This window comes from Calidris pugnax, unplaced genomic scaffold, assembly GCF_001431845.1.
Source record: "Calidris pugnax isolate Ruff unplaced genomic scaffold, ASM143184v1 scaffold15, whole genome shotgun sequence".
NCBI lineage: Eukaryota > Metazoa > Chordata > Aves > Charadriiformes > Scolopacidae > Calidris > Calidris pugnax.
In genome coordinates, this window is record NW_015090774.1 from 8,308,791 (window position 1) to 8,324,675 (window position 15,885).

Below are 15,885 nucleotides of genomic sequence, written 5' to 3' on the forward strand. Positions count from 1 at the left end.
CTGGAGAAGGAAATGAATGGGTGCTCAGTGCCATTCCCACAGCAGCACCTGGGAGCAAGGAGGCCCCAGCACCTCTGCCTTGGGCAGTGCTGGTAGCGGTGGCTCCTCGTGGTTTCTGGGAAGATCTGAGCCTCCAGGTGCCAACAACCCCTGGAGAGCCACCAGAGGGTTTTCTGTTGTGGCTACCAAACTGGTGATGGTGGCCTTACATGTACCAAGCCTCTACCCCGGGGTCCCTACCTGCAGGTCCTGCTGGTGGAGGGCAGTGACCCGGACACCTTCTGCTCCTGTGCAAGTAAGGGCTGTTTTGGAGCACTGGTGGTGTGGACAGGGGGCATATGCTGTCCCCAGGCTCCTGGCCCTCTGGGCTCTGTCTGCTCCTTGGGGTGCTGGTGGGCTGGCACTCAAGAACCACTTCCCATGACAAACATCAAAGAAAAATCAGAAAACCCATGTAAAAGGGTACGCTCTGGAGTGGGTCTGGCAGACCTTCCCACAGGCTGGGTGAGTGAGCACTGGGGATCGGTCCTTTCCTTCACCCACTTGTGCACGTGGGCACACAGCCTTTGCCACCTTTGTTCCCTTCTGATTTGCTCAGCACCTCTGATTTCTGCACGTTGCTTGAAATGAATTGTGATTGTGTTGCCTTACGGTGCGTTGGTAACACACAGATGGCTTCTACCTTTTGATCCAAGCCAGGTGGCACCTGCTCTAGCCCTGGCCCCAGACAATGGCTCCGTCAGGCTTTGCTGGGCAGCAGGGGCACAGGCAGAGATGTACGGCGTGCTTCATGGTCAACATTCACAGGTCAGTGACTTTGGGTTTGAAAAACAAGAATGCTTTTGTCCTATCGTTCCTTTAAAGGGTGGAAGCTGTCCTTCTCTTCCAGCACATGCCTGCTTTCGATTCCTTTGTGCAAAAATTAATCATTGGCGGAGGGGTGTCACGTGTGGCACAGCTGGAGGGCTGGCAGCGCAGGGCAAAGCGGTCAAGGGGAGACATGAATATGTGGATGGAAAAGAAAGATGATCGGTGCCACCCAACAAGGCATCAGTTGTGGATGAAAAATCCACAAAAAATTCTGTTTTGGCGGCAAATCCTTCTGAGAAAGTTCCTGCGTGCTCCCAGCTGTTGTTTCCACATCCAGATCTGAAAACTTTCACTTTTTCAAGTTGTACCAAATGCCAAAGCAGTTATGTGCTATGCTTTGAATTAACAAGTGGGTGGAAATGATAGGCTGTTTCCTTTTGTCCTTCTATTTTGATAACTGATTGTGCTTACAAGGGAACTTTAACAACTCCAATCTTGATGGTTGTAGAAATATTCCTTCAGTATTTGATGAAAGTGTGCATTAAAATCCATATGTCACTTTGATTGCTCCAAGTGTAGACTGGCACCTACTCACAGCATTCATGAACCAGCTGAAATCAGTAATACAGGAGGATGTTACTGTAACCTTTAGACATCAACAAACCTTATGCCAAGCATTCTCGTTAGCTTATTACATCTGCATGAGGCTGACAATGGATTATACTCACTGAATGGCATGACTGTGAAACAAGACTTGAAAGGATCTCTATTCTGTCTGAGGTCAGATGTTTGGGTAATATTTTATTTGATTAGGATTTATGATATTTTCTAGCTTCCCAGGGTCAGCACAGTCTTGATCTGCCTGTGAGGCAAATGTGCAGCCATCCATTTATGTCGAAGGGAGGTCAGAAGATGTCTTGCTAGCTTTTGCTAATGAAGGGTAGATACAAATGGGTTTCTTCCTCATTCTCCTGTGGAAATATTTTTTTTTAAAAATGGCCAGGAAACTTGCTTAAACAAAACATTCCCTGGTCTCCATGCACTGTTGCCCAGCGGACATGGCAGGTGTGTTTTCTGGGACACCTGGGCTCCAGCTCCTAGCTTAGCTGTGGGTAGTTTGGAAGTGCTCAGCCCCCTTTGCAGTAACACACTTTGGGTTTGACCCAGAGGGAAAGTGTCTCTCATTGAACTGCTGGCAGAGTCTTTCAGGACGGGGATCCTGAAGTTCTCTTGGGTGTGATAGAAACGCATCAAACCCACCACGCTTCCACTAAAATCTTTAAGGCTCGAAAAACATGGGTAGCTGTTGAAAACCCTTGTCAATTGCAAAACATCTTTTCAAAGACACAAGCCGTTGGGAGTAACCAGGAGACACTTATCTCCTCCTCTTAGGCACCAGAGTAGTGTCAGCCTGTACTCCTGTATAACCACTGCATTTGTCCTGGGTGGCTCAGAAACATGAGCAAGAGCAGAAGGGAGAGGTCTATCTAGGCTTTCAACCTGTGCATTTATTTCCATCTTGCTCCCTAGGCGGCAGCATTTGGTTTCTTTTAAATCTCATTTTATTTTGTGTTCTCAGTAGGGGCGCAGGGAAGACTCTTTGCTAATAATTATCTTTCATATGCACAAATGTTCTGTTAGGAGCAATTTCTTTTCATCTGTATTATTAGTGCTATTGATACACAAGCAAATCCATTTACTTGGCAGAGTTCACTTGCTTTTTCCCTGATCATTGAATTCCAGTGTGTTTGCTGAAAGAAACTCTGCAGTACACCATTTTGTAACAATCTTATTCTGTGGAAAGATGCCTCATAGATGAGAACCTGTGACATTCATTGCCATGTGTAGGATTGCATTGGATTCTCTCTTGACTTTACGATTTTCTAGCTGGTCACATAGCAGTTGCCTCATTTTCTAAACCCTAAACATTTATAGAAGCAGCATCAGTTTCTGGACAGAGCATTCTTAGCTAGATAACCTCAGAAAAAAAAAGCAATTTTCCTCTGGGACTGAGTCTCATCTTTACATTGAGGAAAAACTAACCCTTTTTAAGTGCTTTTCTGTCAACTGGTGAGAAATTATGTAAGATTGTGGTACACTTGCTTTATTTTACCTTTTAAGCAGATGAGAATTCTTCTTCCTGACATTAGATGCAAAAGCATTTAGAATTGACCTGAAACTGTTCCTTCTGGTCTATTACAGCTTCCCAAGTGACAGAGGCAAAGAGGCTGAAAAATCCTACTGTGAGACTCCCTCAAGCAGAGAATAGGGCTGGGACTGAGATGTTGAACTTGTCTGGTAATAGCCCGGTGTCACTGCAGGTTCTGTGGGATATTGCAGCAACCCTCAAACTGCTGCCCTGGAAGGGCCTGGGTTTCCTGGAAGTACTTTTTCTTATCTGTCAGTCCCCTTCAAGCTGCAGATGTCTGTAAATGGACATCAGGAGTGAGCCCTCTCTCTTCATCTCTGAAGAACGTCTATCAAAGTGAGAAGTGAGTCCTTTAGCAAGCTTTGGGGTTGCTCTACAATAGCACCAATGGTGCCATCCGCCCAAACTGGTCTGACAGAAACCACGGGACAGCACCGGGGAAAACACGGTCCTTGTCCCTCATGATGAAGGTTGAGAAAAGCAGCTGGACTCAATGGTGCAGCTACAGCTTGGTCTGTGTCCGTGCTCACCCCGCTCTTGCTCTCCTTCAGGACAGTGTGCCTGCAACCAGGAGGGCCACCTTGGCCGCGTGCTAGTGGTCTGGCAGAGCTCATCCTTGCTCCACGGAGGGATAACGTCCCTTCATTGACCTCGAAACACGTATGAGTCAGGACTTTCAAAACCAGGCAGCTTCAGCCTAGAGGTTCAGATCAGGCTGGATTTCAGCAGGTGTTTCCCAGCCTCCTGCCTCTCCGACTTGCTCCCGAGGAAATGCGCAGCCATTCGAATCCCTGGAAGGGCGTTTGCTCCTCTTCGCATCCCTCTGGTGCTTCAGGAGTGAGATGCAGATTTGCCTGTCTCCTCTAACCTTTCTCCTGCCTCTCACCAGTGCCGGAGCCCATCTTTTCCTGGGCTCACACGTGTGATGCCCTGCTGGCTCTCTCCACGTGCTCGGGCACGCTCTGCCTACAAGCCATGGCAGAACTGCTGAAAAGCCTCCTGGCAAGGAACCGCACATTTCAGCGCCTGCTTTAGTCACTTCAAAACAATCTGGTTAGTAAGAGGGAGAGGAGGGAGGAAGACTGTACCCCAGGCAGAGATTGCACATGGAAATACCGATGAGGTGACATTGTTCTCTGAGAAGTATTGGAACAACGGGAGGAGCAATAAAACACCCCCGTTTCCATCCACACGGCTGTATCCCACGGACAAAGAAAAGGCAGGGATCTTGTTGGAAGTCACACCTGACTTGTATCTGTCTGGCCTGAGTCAGTTCTGATGCTGAGGAGAGACAGGCTGAGCCCTGCCCAGTAAAACAAGAGGAAAATGCATGAAGGAGAGCACAGCCAAGGCAGCTGCTGAGCCAGGGTGGGCAACGGGGAGCCCTGCGCTGGCAACAAGGGCAGCGAGGAGACACCTGTGCCCTGGGACATGTCCCCCTGCCCGGGACATGGTGTGAGTGAGCACCGTGTGCTGCTGGCTCTGTGGCCACAGCTGACGTTGCTGCTCTCCCAGGGATAAGGATCAATGATTCAGTCAGGTTCCTGTGTTTTGAGGGGTATCAGAAAAAGGCAACCGTTTGCTGCACCCTGTAGAACAGCCCCTCTTATTCTGGGGCACGTGGGTTTTGCAGGTAAAAAAATCTCATCTGGTTAGCTGCAAGAGTTACCCTGTGAGTCAGTACTGGCTGGTTAGGAAATTCTTCTCTAACTGAATGGAAGCCAAAAAATTCAGTAAAGCCTTGTTTCCAGCCACATTTTTTGGGTTAGTAGCCAGAAAACCCCAGCACATCAGGAAAAAACCACTGGAAAACAAAACAGAAGATGGCTTTTGCGGTTTTCCTTTGCATTGGTGCATTCAGGGGGAGAATGGAAGGTTTTGCTCTCTCTCTGACAATTGGGTTGGGGGGGATAGGGGGACTGTATCTGGAAAGCACACATTTCTAAACTCACATACATAGGAAAAGAAAAAAAAGTCTCTGCTTAATGCTCAGACAAGAGGTGCTGGTAGTAAGACTCATTTTCAGGAAGGAAAACATGGCAAAATTCAGGAGGGACGCATGGAAAGGAGGCAGCATGAACAAGTCAGAAAAGCTGAATTGTAGCCCGTTCTCTCCTGATGGCTTGACAAGTTGCTTTCCCCCTCTCCTCTTCAACTTTTTTCCACCCTGTCTCTACGCAGCGTTACAGGGACAACATCTGGGCCAGGATGGCTGTGAGCTCTGTGTCTGATGCCCCTCACAACGTGGTGCCATAGTGCGAGCACTAGGTGACATTCAAGCCTCTGCAAGAGGGGTCCAGAGGAGTGGGATGCTGAACACGGGCTGCAGCGGCCAACTCCTCACTGAAAGGCCGTGGTATCATGCAAAATTGTCAAATGCACATAACAACAGCTGTATTTCTTCCCCTGCAGGGAGGAAAACTCTGTGATGGGCCTGGATGCACCCTGCAGGTTTTTTCTGTCTAAGCTAACTCTCCCGACAAAGGGACATCCTTCTGGGAGAAGAATCTCCTCATACCAAGCGAGGCATAAACTCCAGCAGTACTCTGAGCCTCTCCTAGGAAGAGAAATGGGGCCTAAAAGATTTCAGGTTCAGAAAAGCATTAGCATTTGCCAGCCAGATGTGGACAGATTCATGACGTGACTCCCGCTGTCACTGCAGGACTCCCAGCGGCTCTGAGCCATTTCAGTGGCATGTCTCAACCTGAAAAATGTCGCTGCCAGCATTCCCAGTGCAAGTCTGTGCTGGGTTCACAGGCTGAGGGAAAAGGGTTTTTTCCACATTAAAGACTTTCTCTCTGTTGACAGCAATAAACAAGAGAAGAGAGGAGCCGATCCTGTTCCCGCAGGCCAGGTTACTCACATTTTGCAATGCTTGGGATACCTGCATGGAAGAAAATAAAAGACAGCAGATAAATATAAGAAAAACTTTCCGGGCCAAAATATCTTCCCATCTGTCCTGTCTCCAAGGATGGCCAAGAGCAGGTGCCAAGAGTAGAGCACAGGCATGGGGCAAGTAAGTAGCGATACCCACCAGAGCTCCCCCAAGCATGGCAGTATGCAATTCAGGGCCTCTGCCTGGACCTCCCACACTAGGTTCAACCCATGGCTGTGTCCTGCTGCAGGGGGTCTGCTCCAGCCCCCTGGAATGCGCCCCGATCTCCCCAGCTGTGGGTGCTGGAGTCATCCCATTGGACATGTTTTCCAATCCACTTGCCCCCACCCATTGCTACCCATGCTCCTGTTGCTTAGCACCAGAGATAAACAGGACTTATCCCCTTGGCCAGGTGCCTGCCCAAGGCATGCAGGATCACGTCTTCTCCCTAAAACCTCCTCTGGCAGCCACTGAACAGCTCCACTTGGTTTATCAGGCAGCGAGGCTATCCCTGTAGCAAAAGCACTCTTGCTTGGTCAACGTCATCCTGCTAGGAAAATTGGCACCAGTCTGCCTGCCCTTTGGTGCAGATCTCTTTGCAATTCCCTTGCCTTGGCCCGTGTCTCTCCCCACATTACAAAACCACTCAGTCTTTGGGACGGTTTTGGCTCATTGCTAAACACATGGTAGGTTTCTTGCCTGGGTTTGTCCAGCCGCTTCTCCCCAGGGGAAGGGCTCCTTGCCCCTGGCTCCAGCTAGTTCCACAGCTTTTTGGATCCCGTGCCAGTTTTCCTTTTGCTCTGGCAGATAATCTCAGACATTGCAACCCATACTCAGTTTCTCGTGAGCCCTTTCTCCAGCCCCCTCTGACTTTCCAGCATCCCCTTCCAAGCTGTCTGTGAGCTGAGAGAAAATCAGCTCCTCCCCACCTCACCCTGCCCCACAAGATGCTTCTTTTTAAGCTGCTGTCTAATGCTTCCAGCCCACCCCACTGTGAACTGCATGCTCCCCGGCACTTTAATCAAAGAGAGTGTAGGTCTTTGGCAGAAGAGGATGCCCTGCCTTCATCCCCATCCCTAGCCAGGCTGCTGCCCTGTTCTGAGGGCACTTGGGCTGCAGCAGCAGGTCAGATCCGGGACCCCAGTCCTGCCCCTGCACGAAGCCTGGTGGGATCACAGGGCTGCCTAAAGCAACAGCAGAGTCAGGAACCTTAAACCTGGAGGAGTCATTTGCAGGGGACTAAAGTGAGATGAGAAGCCAGCCCCGCACAGCAGCGGCCGCCGCCAGGAGCGGGGCTGCTCACAGCAGAGGAGCTGGGTGCAGGCTGGCTGAGGGGGCATTGGGGGCAGCAAAGTCAGGAACCTTAAACCTGGAGGAGTCATTTGCAGGGGACTAAAGTGAGATGAGAAGCCAGCCCCACACAGCAGCGGCCGCCGCCGGCTCCATCAGCAAAGCCGGGAGCGGGGCTGCTCACAGCAAGGCAGCTGGGTGCAGCCTGGCTGAGGGGGCAGTGGGGGGTGTCCCGGGGTCCCCAGAGGGGCAGGGGGGCTCGGCTGGAGCCCAGATGAAGGGCTGAGCACAGTTTCCGCCGCACCCTGCCTTCACCCTTCCTGTACCCCCCGCAGGAAACAGCCCCAGCAGCCCTCGCCCGGCGCCCACCAGCCCAGAGCCAAAGCTTGGTGTGCTTGTTTTACACACTTCTGGTCCCCGCCAGCTCCAGGTAAGAGCAGGCTTTGAGCTGGGGGGGGGGGCTGGGGTGGATTTGCACTTGGGGATGGGGGGAGATGGAGGGAGGAACCGACCCGCGCCTGCTGATGCTGGGGAGGTTGGAGCAGCACCCAGCAGGGCTGTGGTGGGCAAGCTTCATGCCTGGGGCAGGGAGAGGGGCACACAGGCAGGCAGAGACCCCAGGCTGGGGGCACCAGGGGGGCCTGCCTCTGCTGCAGCAGCTGCTGTGTTCTGTGTTTGCTTTGTTCCTGTCTGATATTATCTTCTAAAAGGCTGAACGGGTAGTTTACAGGATGCATGACAGGTGGTTTTTCCTTATTTATGGTGGGGTCCGGTTTATTTTTAAAGCCTGCGTCCCACCTTATCCTGTGCGCCGTGCCGGCCGATGTTATCCGCAGCCACCCCACGGCAGGAGGCCGAGCAAAGCTGGGGACAGGACATGGCTCTGCAGCAGAGTGAGGGAGGGCAGGAGGGCTCGTTTTCATGGAGAACTGCTATTTTGAGCCCTGCAGTGGCAGGAAATAGCTGCAAGCTAAAACCAGATGCAGGTGCCTCTAGTCGCATCCCAGCTGTGACAGTGGGGAGAGCACCAGGGAAGGGGTCAAGAAGCCCAGCAGGGGCCATGGGGCTCCATCAGCTGGGCAGGAGCTACTGCACAGAGAGTTTTCCAGAGGCTTCGGGTGCAGCACGTCGTTAGAAAGGTGCACAGCCAGCCAGCTATTGTGTCTGCCGTTCAAAAAAGCAAAGCTGAGCAAACAGAGATCATGTCTTTTCTGGAAAAGTGGCTGCTTTCTGCATTGTAAATGCTGAAGAGAAAGATCTGGGAGTCCTGGTGGATAGTAAACTGTCCATGAGCCAGGAATGTGCCCTTGTTGCCAAGAGGGCCAATGGAATCCTGGGCTGCAGAGGGAAGAGTGTGGCCAGGAGGTCGAGGGAGGTCATTTTCCCCCTCTGCTCTGCACTGGTGAGGCCACAACTGGAATACTGTGTCCAGTTCTGGGCTCCCCAGTTCAAGAGAGACAGGGAGCTACTGGAGAGAGTCCAATGTAGGGCAACTAAGATGATTAAGGGATTGGAGTACCGCCCTTATGAGGAAAGGCTCAAAGAGTTGGGGGTCTTTAGCCTGGAGAAGAGAAGACTGAGGGGAGACCTTATCTACATTTACAAGTACCTAAAGGGTGGGTTGAAGGATGATGGAGCTGGACTGTTTTCAGTGGTTTCCAGTGATAGGACAAGGGGCAACGGGCACAAGCTGGAACACAGGAAGTTCCATTCAAATACAAGGAAAAACTTCTTTATGGTGAGGGTGACGGAGCACTGGAACAGGCTGCCCAGGGAGGTCGTGGAGTCCCCTTCTCTGGAGATTTTCAAGACCCGCCTGGATGCAGTCCTGAGTGATGTGCTCTGGGCAATCCTGCTTTGGCAGGGGAGTTGAACTAGACAATTTCCAGAGGTGCCTTCCAACTCTGACAATTCTGTGATTCTGTGATCACCAAGGATGGAGGTGCCCCCACCTCTCTGGTCCATGTCCCCCTGTTGGACCCATACACACTATGAAGGTATTTTTTTTTCCCCTTAATATCTAATAAGACTTTCTCTTGCTGCAAGTTGTGTCCATCAGCCGTTGCCTTTTGCCTGCTCACTCCAAAATGCCCCTGGAGGTGTATTTAAATGCCCCATCAGCCACACTAAGAGCAGGGGGTGCTGCCTGCACAGCCTCCATGTACACCGCAGTGCTGGCTGGTGGCTGCTCTCACATTGCTCCACCTAAAACCAAGACAGTTAGTCAGAGCCAAGTGTGAATTCCCCGGGGCTCTTTGGCTTGACACGTCGGACAAAGCAGGTGTCACCAGGGTTGTGGTTTCACTGTGACAGCACATCTGGCATTGCCATCTCTGCCTGGGTGGGTAACCTGCCCCCCACCACCAAACTCACATCCCTGTGCTGCCCAGGGGAGACAGCAGTGGGCATGGGGGCCGCTCGCAGAGCTGAATGAGGACCACAGTCCTCCAGCCTTTCTGAAAGCTGAATAGATGGTTTACACTTTTCTTTGCCCAGAAAAAGCCTTTTTCTTTTTTTTCAATGTCTCAAAAAATTTAGGCAGAAAAAAGCACTGAGCAGTGGCGCTTTTTGGCAGCATAACAGTTGTGATTCTTCGTATTTCTGTCAGGTTTAGGGAAACATAAGCAAGAAAATCACCTCTCCCGTACAGGGAAGAGGTCTTGTGTAGCCTGAAGGCCAGAATCCAGGCTTGGGCTTAAATGGGGCTCCATTTCAATGGCAGGTGTGTGAGTTTTGGTCCAGCTGCGGCCAATCATGACATTTAGGGACTCCTGGTGCCCTCAGATCCTGCCATATACCCCTAACTTTAAGCACCCAAGAGGTGTAAAATGCTGGGTGCCACATATTGCACAGGGCTACATGGCTCCTTAAAACCTCCAGAACCCAGTGAAGCAATGTAGGGAGACATTGCAGAGCACTCCAGAGCCCCCAGGTTTTTGGCCTTTTCCTGAAAGCTACCTCAGCCTGGAGAGGTAGGAACTGTCCTACCTCCAGGGGCAGAGGGGAGACAAAGAAATGCCACCAGGCACCACGTCCTGCGTGCTGTGACACCCTGAGCTGCCAGCAGGGAGAAGATACTGTATCCTGCGGGAAAACGCCTCAGGGACCTGGAGATTATCAGAAACAGAAGCAGCTGTGAAGATGAAAGATGGAGCACGCGTTCCCCATGCAAATCATTGCGCACACATCAACCTACATTAATGCAGCAGGCTGCAAACGATGATTTATAAACCGCCAGGACATGTTGCTGCTGGTGGCCCAGGCTAGACGCATGATCCAGAGGAGATGAGGAGCTCTGTGGTGACTGGACTTTCTAGGAGAAGGGTGGGTGGCTCAGAGGTGATGTTGGGTGCTGATCAAGGAGGTGAGGAAGGACTTGTGGCCTGAGCCTGGCCTCATCTGCACTTTGACTTCATGGAGACCCCAGCAGCAACAATGCTGGAGAGCAGCACCTCCAGCTCAGGGGATCTCCTTCTCCCCCTGCATCATTTCCAGATGTCTCCACACGCCCAAGGCAGGTAAGCAGCATTCATCTGGCCCCCACGGGCTCACAGCCATGAAGGACTGAACTTTGTCTGCCCTCTTCCTATATGGACACCTCTGAACTGAGCTGCTGCCAGGAAAGAAAGCCCAGGCAGCTGTGGCCACAACACTCTGCAGACAAGGCCAGCTAGGCTTGCAGCACATGGGGTTAGAGATGGCCTTTCCCCAGTCCATCCAGGATGGTGGATGATGCCATCTACCAGCACACTCCATCAAACTCAGGGGTGCTCTGGCCTTACACAACCACTGTGTTACAATCAGTACTCACCAAGTGACTCAAGCCGAGTGGGCTGTTTCACAACCGGCCCTGGTCTATTTATAAGCCCCTACTCAAATGGCAAAAGAATCCTTTTTATTAGTCAAAGCAACCTCCTGCAGACAAGGCTGAGCGGAGGCTTTGCTTTTTGAAATAAAGCTCAAAGAAGAGGATCTCTCCAGCTTCTGCGAAGAGGAGAGCTGGCTCTTTGCAAGCTCAAGGCAGTTTTGGAGCTGAGCCCCATCCCAGCAGAGCCCTGGGTACCACATGGGTTAAGGCGAGTTATCCCTCAGCCAGGAAAACAGTTGGGTGCAAAGCTACGCCGGAGGGGTGCAACATGATGGAGGTGCCTGGGTTACATCCCAGAGCCAAGGAGAAGCAGAAGCTGGACTGCAAGGTGAAGGCAGGGCAGGTCTGCAGCAAACAGCCCAGAGAAGTCCCAAGGCGGGCCAAGGGCTCCTGGCAGTCCTGGAGAGCCAGCAACACCAACCGGCCCACCCGACAGAGACGGGCCAGGCAACTCGGACAGCAGGAGAGCAGATCAAGAAAGGCCACATTTTTGCATGGGACTCCTCCCCCGCCAACACCCCACAGCCTGGTTTCGGAAACACCAAAATGATTCAGCATCAAGGGACTTCTGCGTGCTTTGTGGGGGCAACGCCTCGTGTTTTGGTGGACCGAATTGTCAGCCTCGACCCTTTGCTACGCGGGAGCAAACCTGGAGCCCTGCAGAAGAGGGGTGTGGGACTAAGCCAGGCTGCACTTACTTGTTTTGCTTGTTGCTTTTGTGCCAAGTCTGCCAGAGATTTGTGAAAAGCACAAGTGGGACAGACGTTACCCTAGAGGAGAATGTGGGCTCCTTGCTTCTGCCATTGCCATGAGCACTGGGGCAATGGACAAACACAGGGTACGGTCCTCCGAGGACGGACCCTTCACTTACACACCAAAAGACAAACAAACACACAGTTCAGCAGTGCTCAGGAACAACACAACTAACTTTTTCTGCCCATGCCCATACAACATTAAATGTTAGTAAAAACAAAGCAACTTACCTGCTCATTCCCAGCTTTGGGTGATGTCTGGCAACGCTGCTAGGAGGAGGACCAGGACACCGATCAGGAGGGAAAATAGGGTGATTATTGGGCCCAAGCCCATTCCCCCGAAAGATCCTGCATCTTCTGGTTTGTGATTCCCCTGCGCAGACTTGCCTGGTCACTGGGGAGAGGGAAAAAAAATAAACAAAAACAAACCACGAGGCTGGACACCAGATACTGTCCCCTCACCCAGAGAAGAAATAATGTTTTTTAATTAATATCTTTAAATTAACCCCCCCCTCAGCATGCCTGCTGCTGTGACATCACTCCCAAGTGACGCCCAGGCCTAAATAGGGTTGTAAACAGGAATCGTCCCCATGGGAGTCACGCTGGCTATAAATACAGCAGCAAGGGAGTGCTGAGCAGAGGACAGGCTGCAGCTTCCTGCCAGCTAAGGATGGTGAGACAGCTCAGCTGAGCCCTGTTGGCGGGCGATCGCCACAGTGGGGAAACCAAGGCAGGAGCTGCCGGGAGGCTGGGGCTCCCAGCTGAGCTCCCCAGGATGCCTTTGGGAAGGGAGTTGTGCCCTGCTGCAGCCAGAGGCCACTGGGGAGGGAGGAGCTGGTGGGGACATGGATGGCAAATCTGGGGCTCAGCAAGTGCGGCCCCACTAGCCGCTCTCAGCCTGGGCAGTGACACCAGCCCCTCTCCACAGTGCCTGGCCCCGTAGCCCTGCCCCAGGAGAAGATGGCCACAGAGAAGCCAGTGACTCCCACTGAGGAGCAGCTGGAGATCCTGGAGTACAACTTCTGCAAGGTGAACAAGCATCCTGACCCCACCACGCTGTGCCTCATTGCGGCTGAGACCGGGCTCTCCGAGGAGCAGACCCTGGTGAGTGTGGATGCCATCCCCACCTTCCCCAGCCCACACTCCCCCCACATCTCCTGCCTGTCCTGTCCCTGGCTCTCTATCACACCCCTGCACCCTTCTGTCCCCCGACATGCTTCCTACTGCACCCTTTGCACCCCTCTGTGCCCCACAGGTTCCCTTCTTACACTCTCTGTCCCACTCTGCACCTCACAGTGCACCCACAAGTCTCCTCTGCAGCCCCAACCCCACTCTGCATCCGTAGAGCTCCATCGCTCTGCCCTGTACCCCACATTCTCCCTGCACCCCATGTGTTCCTGCCCCTGTGTGCCCAAAACCTCTGCCCGTGTAATCACAGCCCCTTCATCCCACAGCCGTGGCCTCCTGCACAGCAGCCCTGTGCCCCACTGGGATCCTTGTGCCCCCCGTCCATGGGACCCCCATCCCCAGCCTGGGTTTGAAGACCAAGCTAGTGCTTCCCACAGCCAGAACCAGGGCACGTGCTGAGGGTCACAGGCTGGCTCTGCAGCCCTGAGTATACAGCCCATGCATGCTGTCCTTTCCTTCCAACCCATTTCTGATAGTCTCGGGTGCCCAAACCACTGCTGGCTTTATGGTTTGAAGAAACTACCGTCATTTTAAACCAGACACAGGATAGATAAAACTCCTGCAGATGTGTTGTGGGATGTGCTCAAGCTGTGCACCTTACGCCTCGTTGCAATTAGCTACTTCAGCATCCCCAAGCCCAGATGTTGGGCAAGTCTGTCAGCCTCTCCAAGAGACATAGAGACCTCCAAATGTCCCTCCACAGGGACAGACTGCCACTGTCTGGGATTTCCACTGAGCCCTGTGCTCCATCTGGCTGCCTGCAGGCTACCCTGGGCTTCAGAAGCAAACGGCTCCTTCCCAGTTCCTTCAGGTTGTGGTGCAGCTGTTTTTGATGCAGGTGTTTTATAAACTACTAGACCCCTGGCGTCATTGATGGGTATAGAAAAGAAATCCAACCCGCTGAAAAGTTAGCAGCATTCTGCAGAGAGCTGCCAGGCCTGGCTCTCCCTGGGTGATGCCAAAGGGACATGACAGCCAAGTAGGCAATGCCAGAATTTAGCCTGTCCCAGTATGTCTGAAATACCTTTTCCTCCCTAGAAACAGCACTGCTCCACGGCTGTTTTTTCTCCTAAAGTTGTAAACACAGGCCATATATGCCCAGGATAACTGCAGGTGTCTTCAAATTTTCCCCATTAGCCATCTTTTTCCACAAATCCAGGGTGCTCCTGGAGATCAAGGTCATGTTAGGGACAGGGTCGAGACTGGGACGATGAGCTGCAAAGTGCCTGCATTGTGTATGACACAGAGAATTACTGCTCTTGACATCTGGAGTGCTTTATCAGCTAGATATAGCAACCATCTTAATAAAAAATTCAGTAAAAATGAGATGCAAAGAGGTACTGAGTCAACAGGAGACGATCGTTTAGGATAGGAAGTGAAATTTTTGGGAGGAGGCGAGGCAAGCAATCATCTGACTGGACGTGGTCCAAGGCAGTGCTAGTGCGAGAGCCGCTCGTGGAGAGAGCACTGTGGTTGTACCATTACGGACCACAATAGCTTCAAAAATAGCCATGAACAAATATAGCAACCAGATGAGCAGCAACAAAGCGAATCACAGGCGCGTTCCCAAACAAAAGGCTGAGCTGTGCTTCCGGCACACGAGTTATCTCTCTCCTCTTACGGGGGTTGTGGGGCTTTATCCAGCTGCATATTATCTAACACTTTAAATTGTGGCTGTGTTGAAGTGGCACCAGCAGCTCTGCGAGTTAGCTTAGGGATGCTAAATAACTACAGCATAACGTAGCCACGCACGTTGCTTGAAGACTAAGATAATTTTTAACCCATTTTTAAAGTCTATTTGTCCTTAAACCTGCTGAGAGCGACTCTGTTGTCCCTCTCATCCCTTCTGAAGCAGGTCGGCTTTGGGTTCCTGTCATTTTTGGCCCTGCAGTGATTGTTTCACTGCTCCAGCCGGTTAAACAAACACTATCCAGCAGCTCCTGAGCCAATCTCTTACTGTGTTTGCAAGAACTCACAGCAACAAAACAAAGACTCCCCCATGCTGTCAAGGTCTGAAGTGAGCAAGAGAAATGATTTTGAAGGAGGTGCACACATAGCTAACAAGACTGCTCAGTCAAGAGAACAGTGAGTTTCCCTCGCCTGGTCCCACACGCTGACCACAACTGTGCCTTTAGCAAAGGGTGTGCTCAGCCCAGTGCACTCAATCTCTCTCTTTTTTTTTTAATTTTCCCCTCCAGAAATGGTTCAAGCAGCGCCTGGCGGAGTGGAGGAAGTCAGAAGGGCTGCCTTCAGAGAGTGGGTCTGTCAGAGACTAGAGGATGCTGCTCCGATCCCCATGCCTGCTGTAAATGATGGTGAAGATCTTCAGAGTTGGTTTCCTTGGGGTTCTTCTGTTGCAAATAGGTTCTGAGATACAAAGTAATACTCTGCTATTTAACATGTTTTATTTAAAATGTACATAACCAGGAAAAGCATATTTTATATATATATATATATGTGTGTATATACAGCTTCTGATGGCTGCATAACCTGTCTAGTGATTCCCATCCAATTAACAGCAGCTCCACAGGGCAAGGCAACCTCATGCCCTTCTCCCAAGCTTGCAGAAAAGCAGCCATTAAAGGTTCAAACATAGAAGGGGGGGGAAAAAGATTTATTTTCCTTATGATCCCCAGTGGCAAAGTATGTGTGCTAGATTTAATATGCAGATCATCCAGAGAGGGGGAAACCTGGAAAAACAGTTGTGTTGTCTGAGTGATCTTAGTTAGCTCAAGATGCCAGAGTCAACTCTGGACACTGGCAAACCGAGTGTCTACACCACAATCAGACCAAGCCAAGCACCTCTTGAATGCATTTCTCACATTTCTGTTAAAGGTCACCAAAGGGAAAGAACTGTTTGTTTTTTTTTTTTTTTTTCTCCCAATGCATTAATAAAAAACCAAAGTTTCTTGATGAGAAGAGCTGTGTTACGTCCCTGCTTGCGCTCCTTGCC

General features: G+C 51.4%; 1 protein-coding gene across 2 annotated transcripts; it reads left to right on the plus strand.

The window, feature by feature from the left end:
* The first annotated feature begins 7,518 nt into the window (after positions 1-7,518).
* HOPX (HOP homeobox) lies at positions 7,519-15,807 on the plus strand. 2 transcript variants are annotated; one of them, XM_014945153.1, is made up of 3 exons: positions 7,519-7,554; positions 12,673-12,848; positions 15,131-15,807. In XM_014945153.1, the coding sequence occupies exons 2-3, from the start codon at positions 12,705-12,707 to the stop codon at positions 15,206-15,208; spliced, it is 222 nt and encodes a 73-aa protein (XP_014800639.1). In that variant the 5' UTR covers positions 7,519-7,554; positions 12,673-12,704; the 3' UTR covers positions 15,209-15,807. The 2 variants fall into 2 exon arrangements, with proteins under 2 accessions (XP_014800639.1, XP_014800630.1); XM_014945144.1 differs by lacking the exon at positions 7,519-7,554 and adding an exon at positions 12,329-12,417 and having other exon boundaries at positions 15,131-15,805.
* The last annotated feature ends 78 nt before the right edge of the window (positions 15,808-15,885 follow it).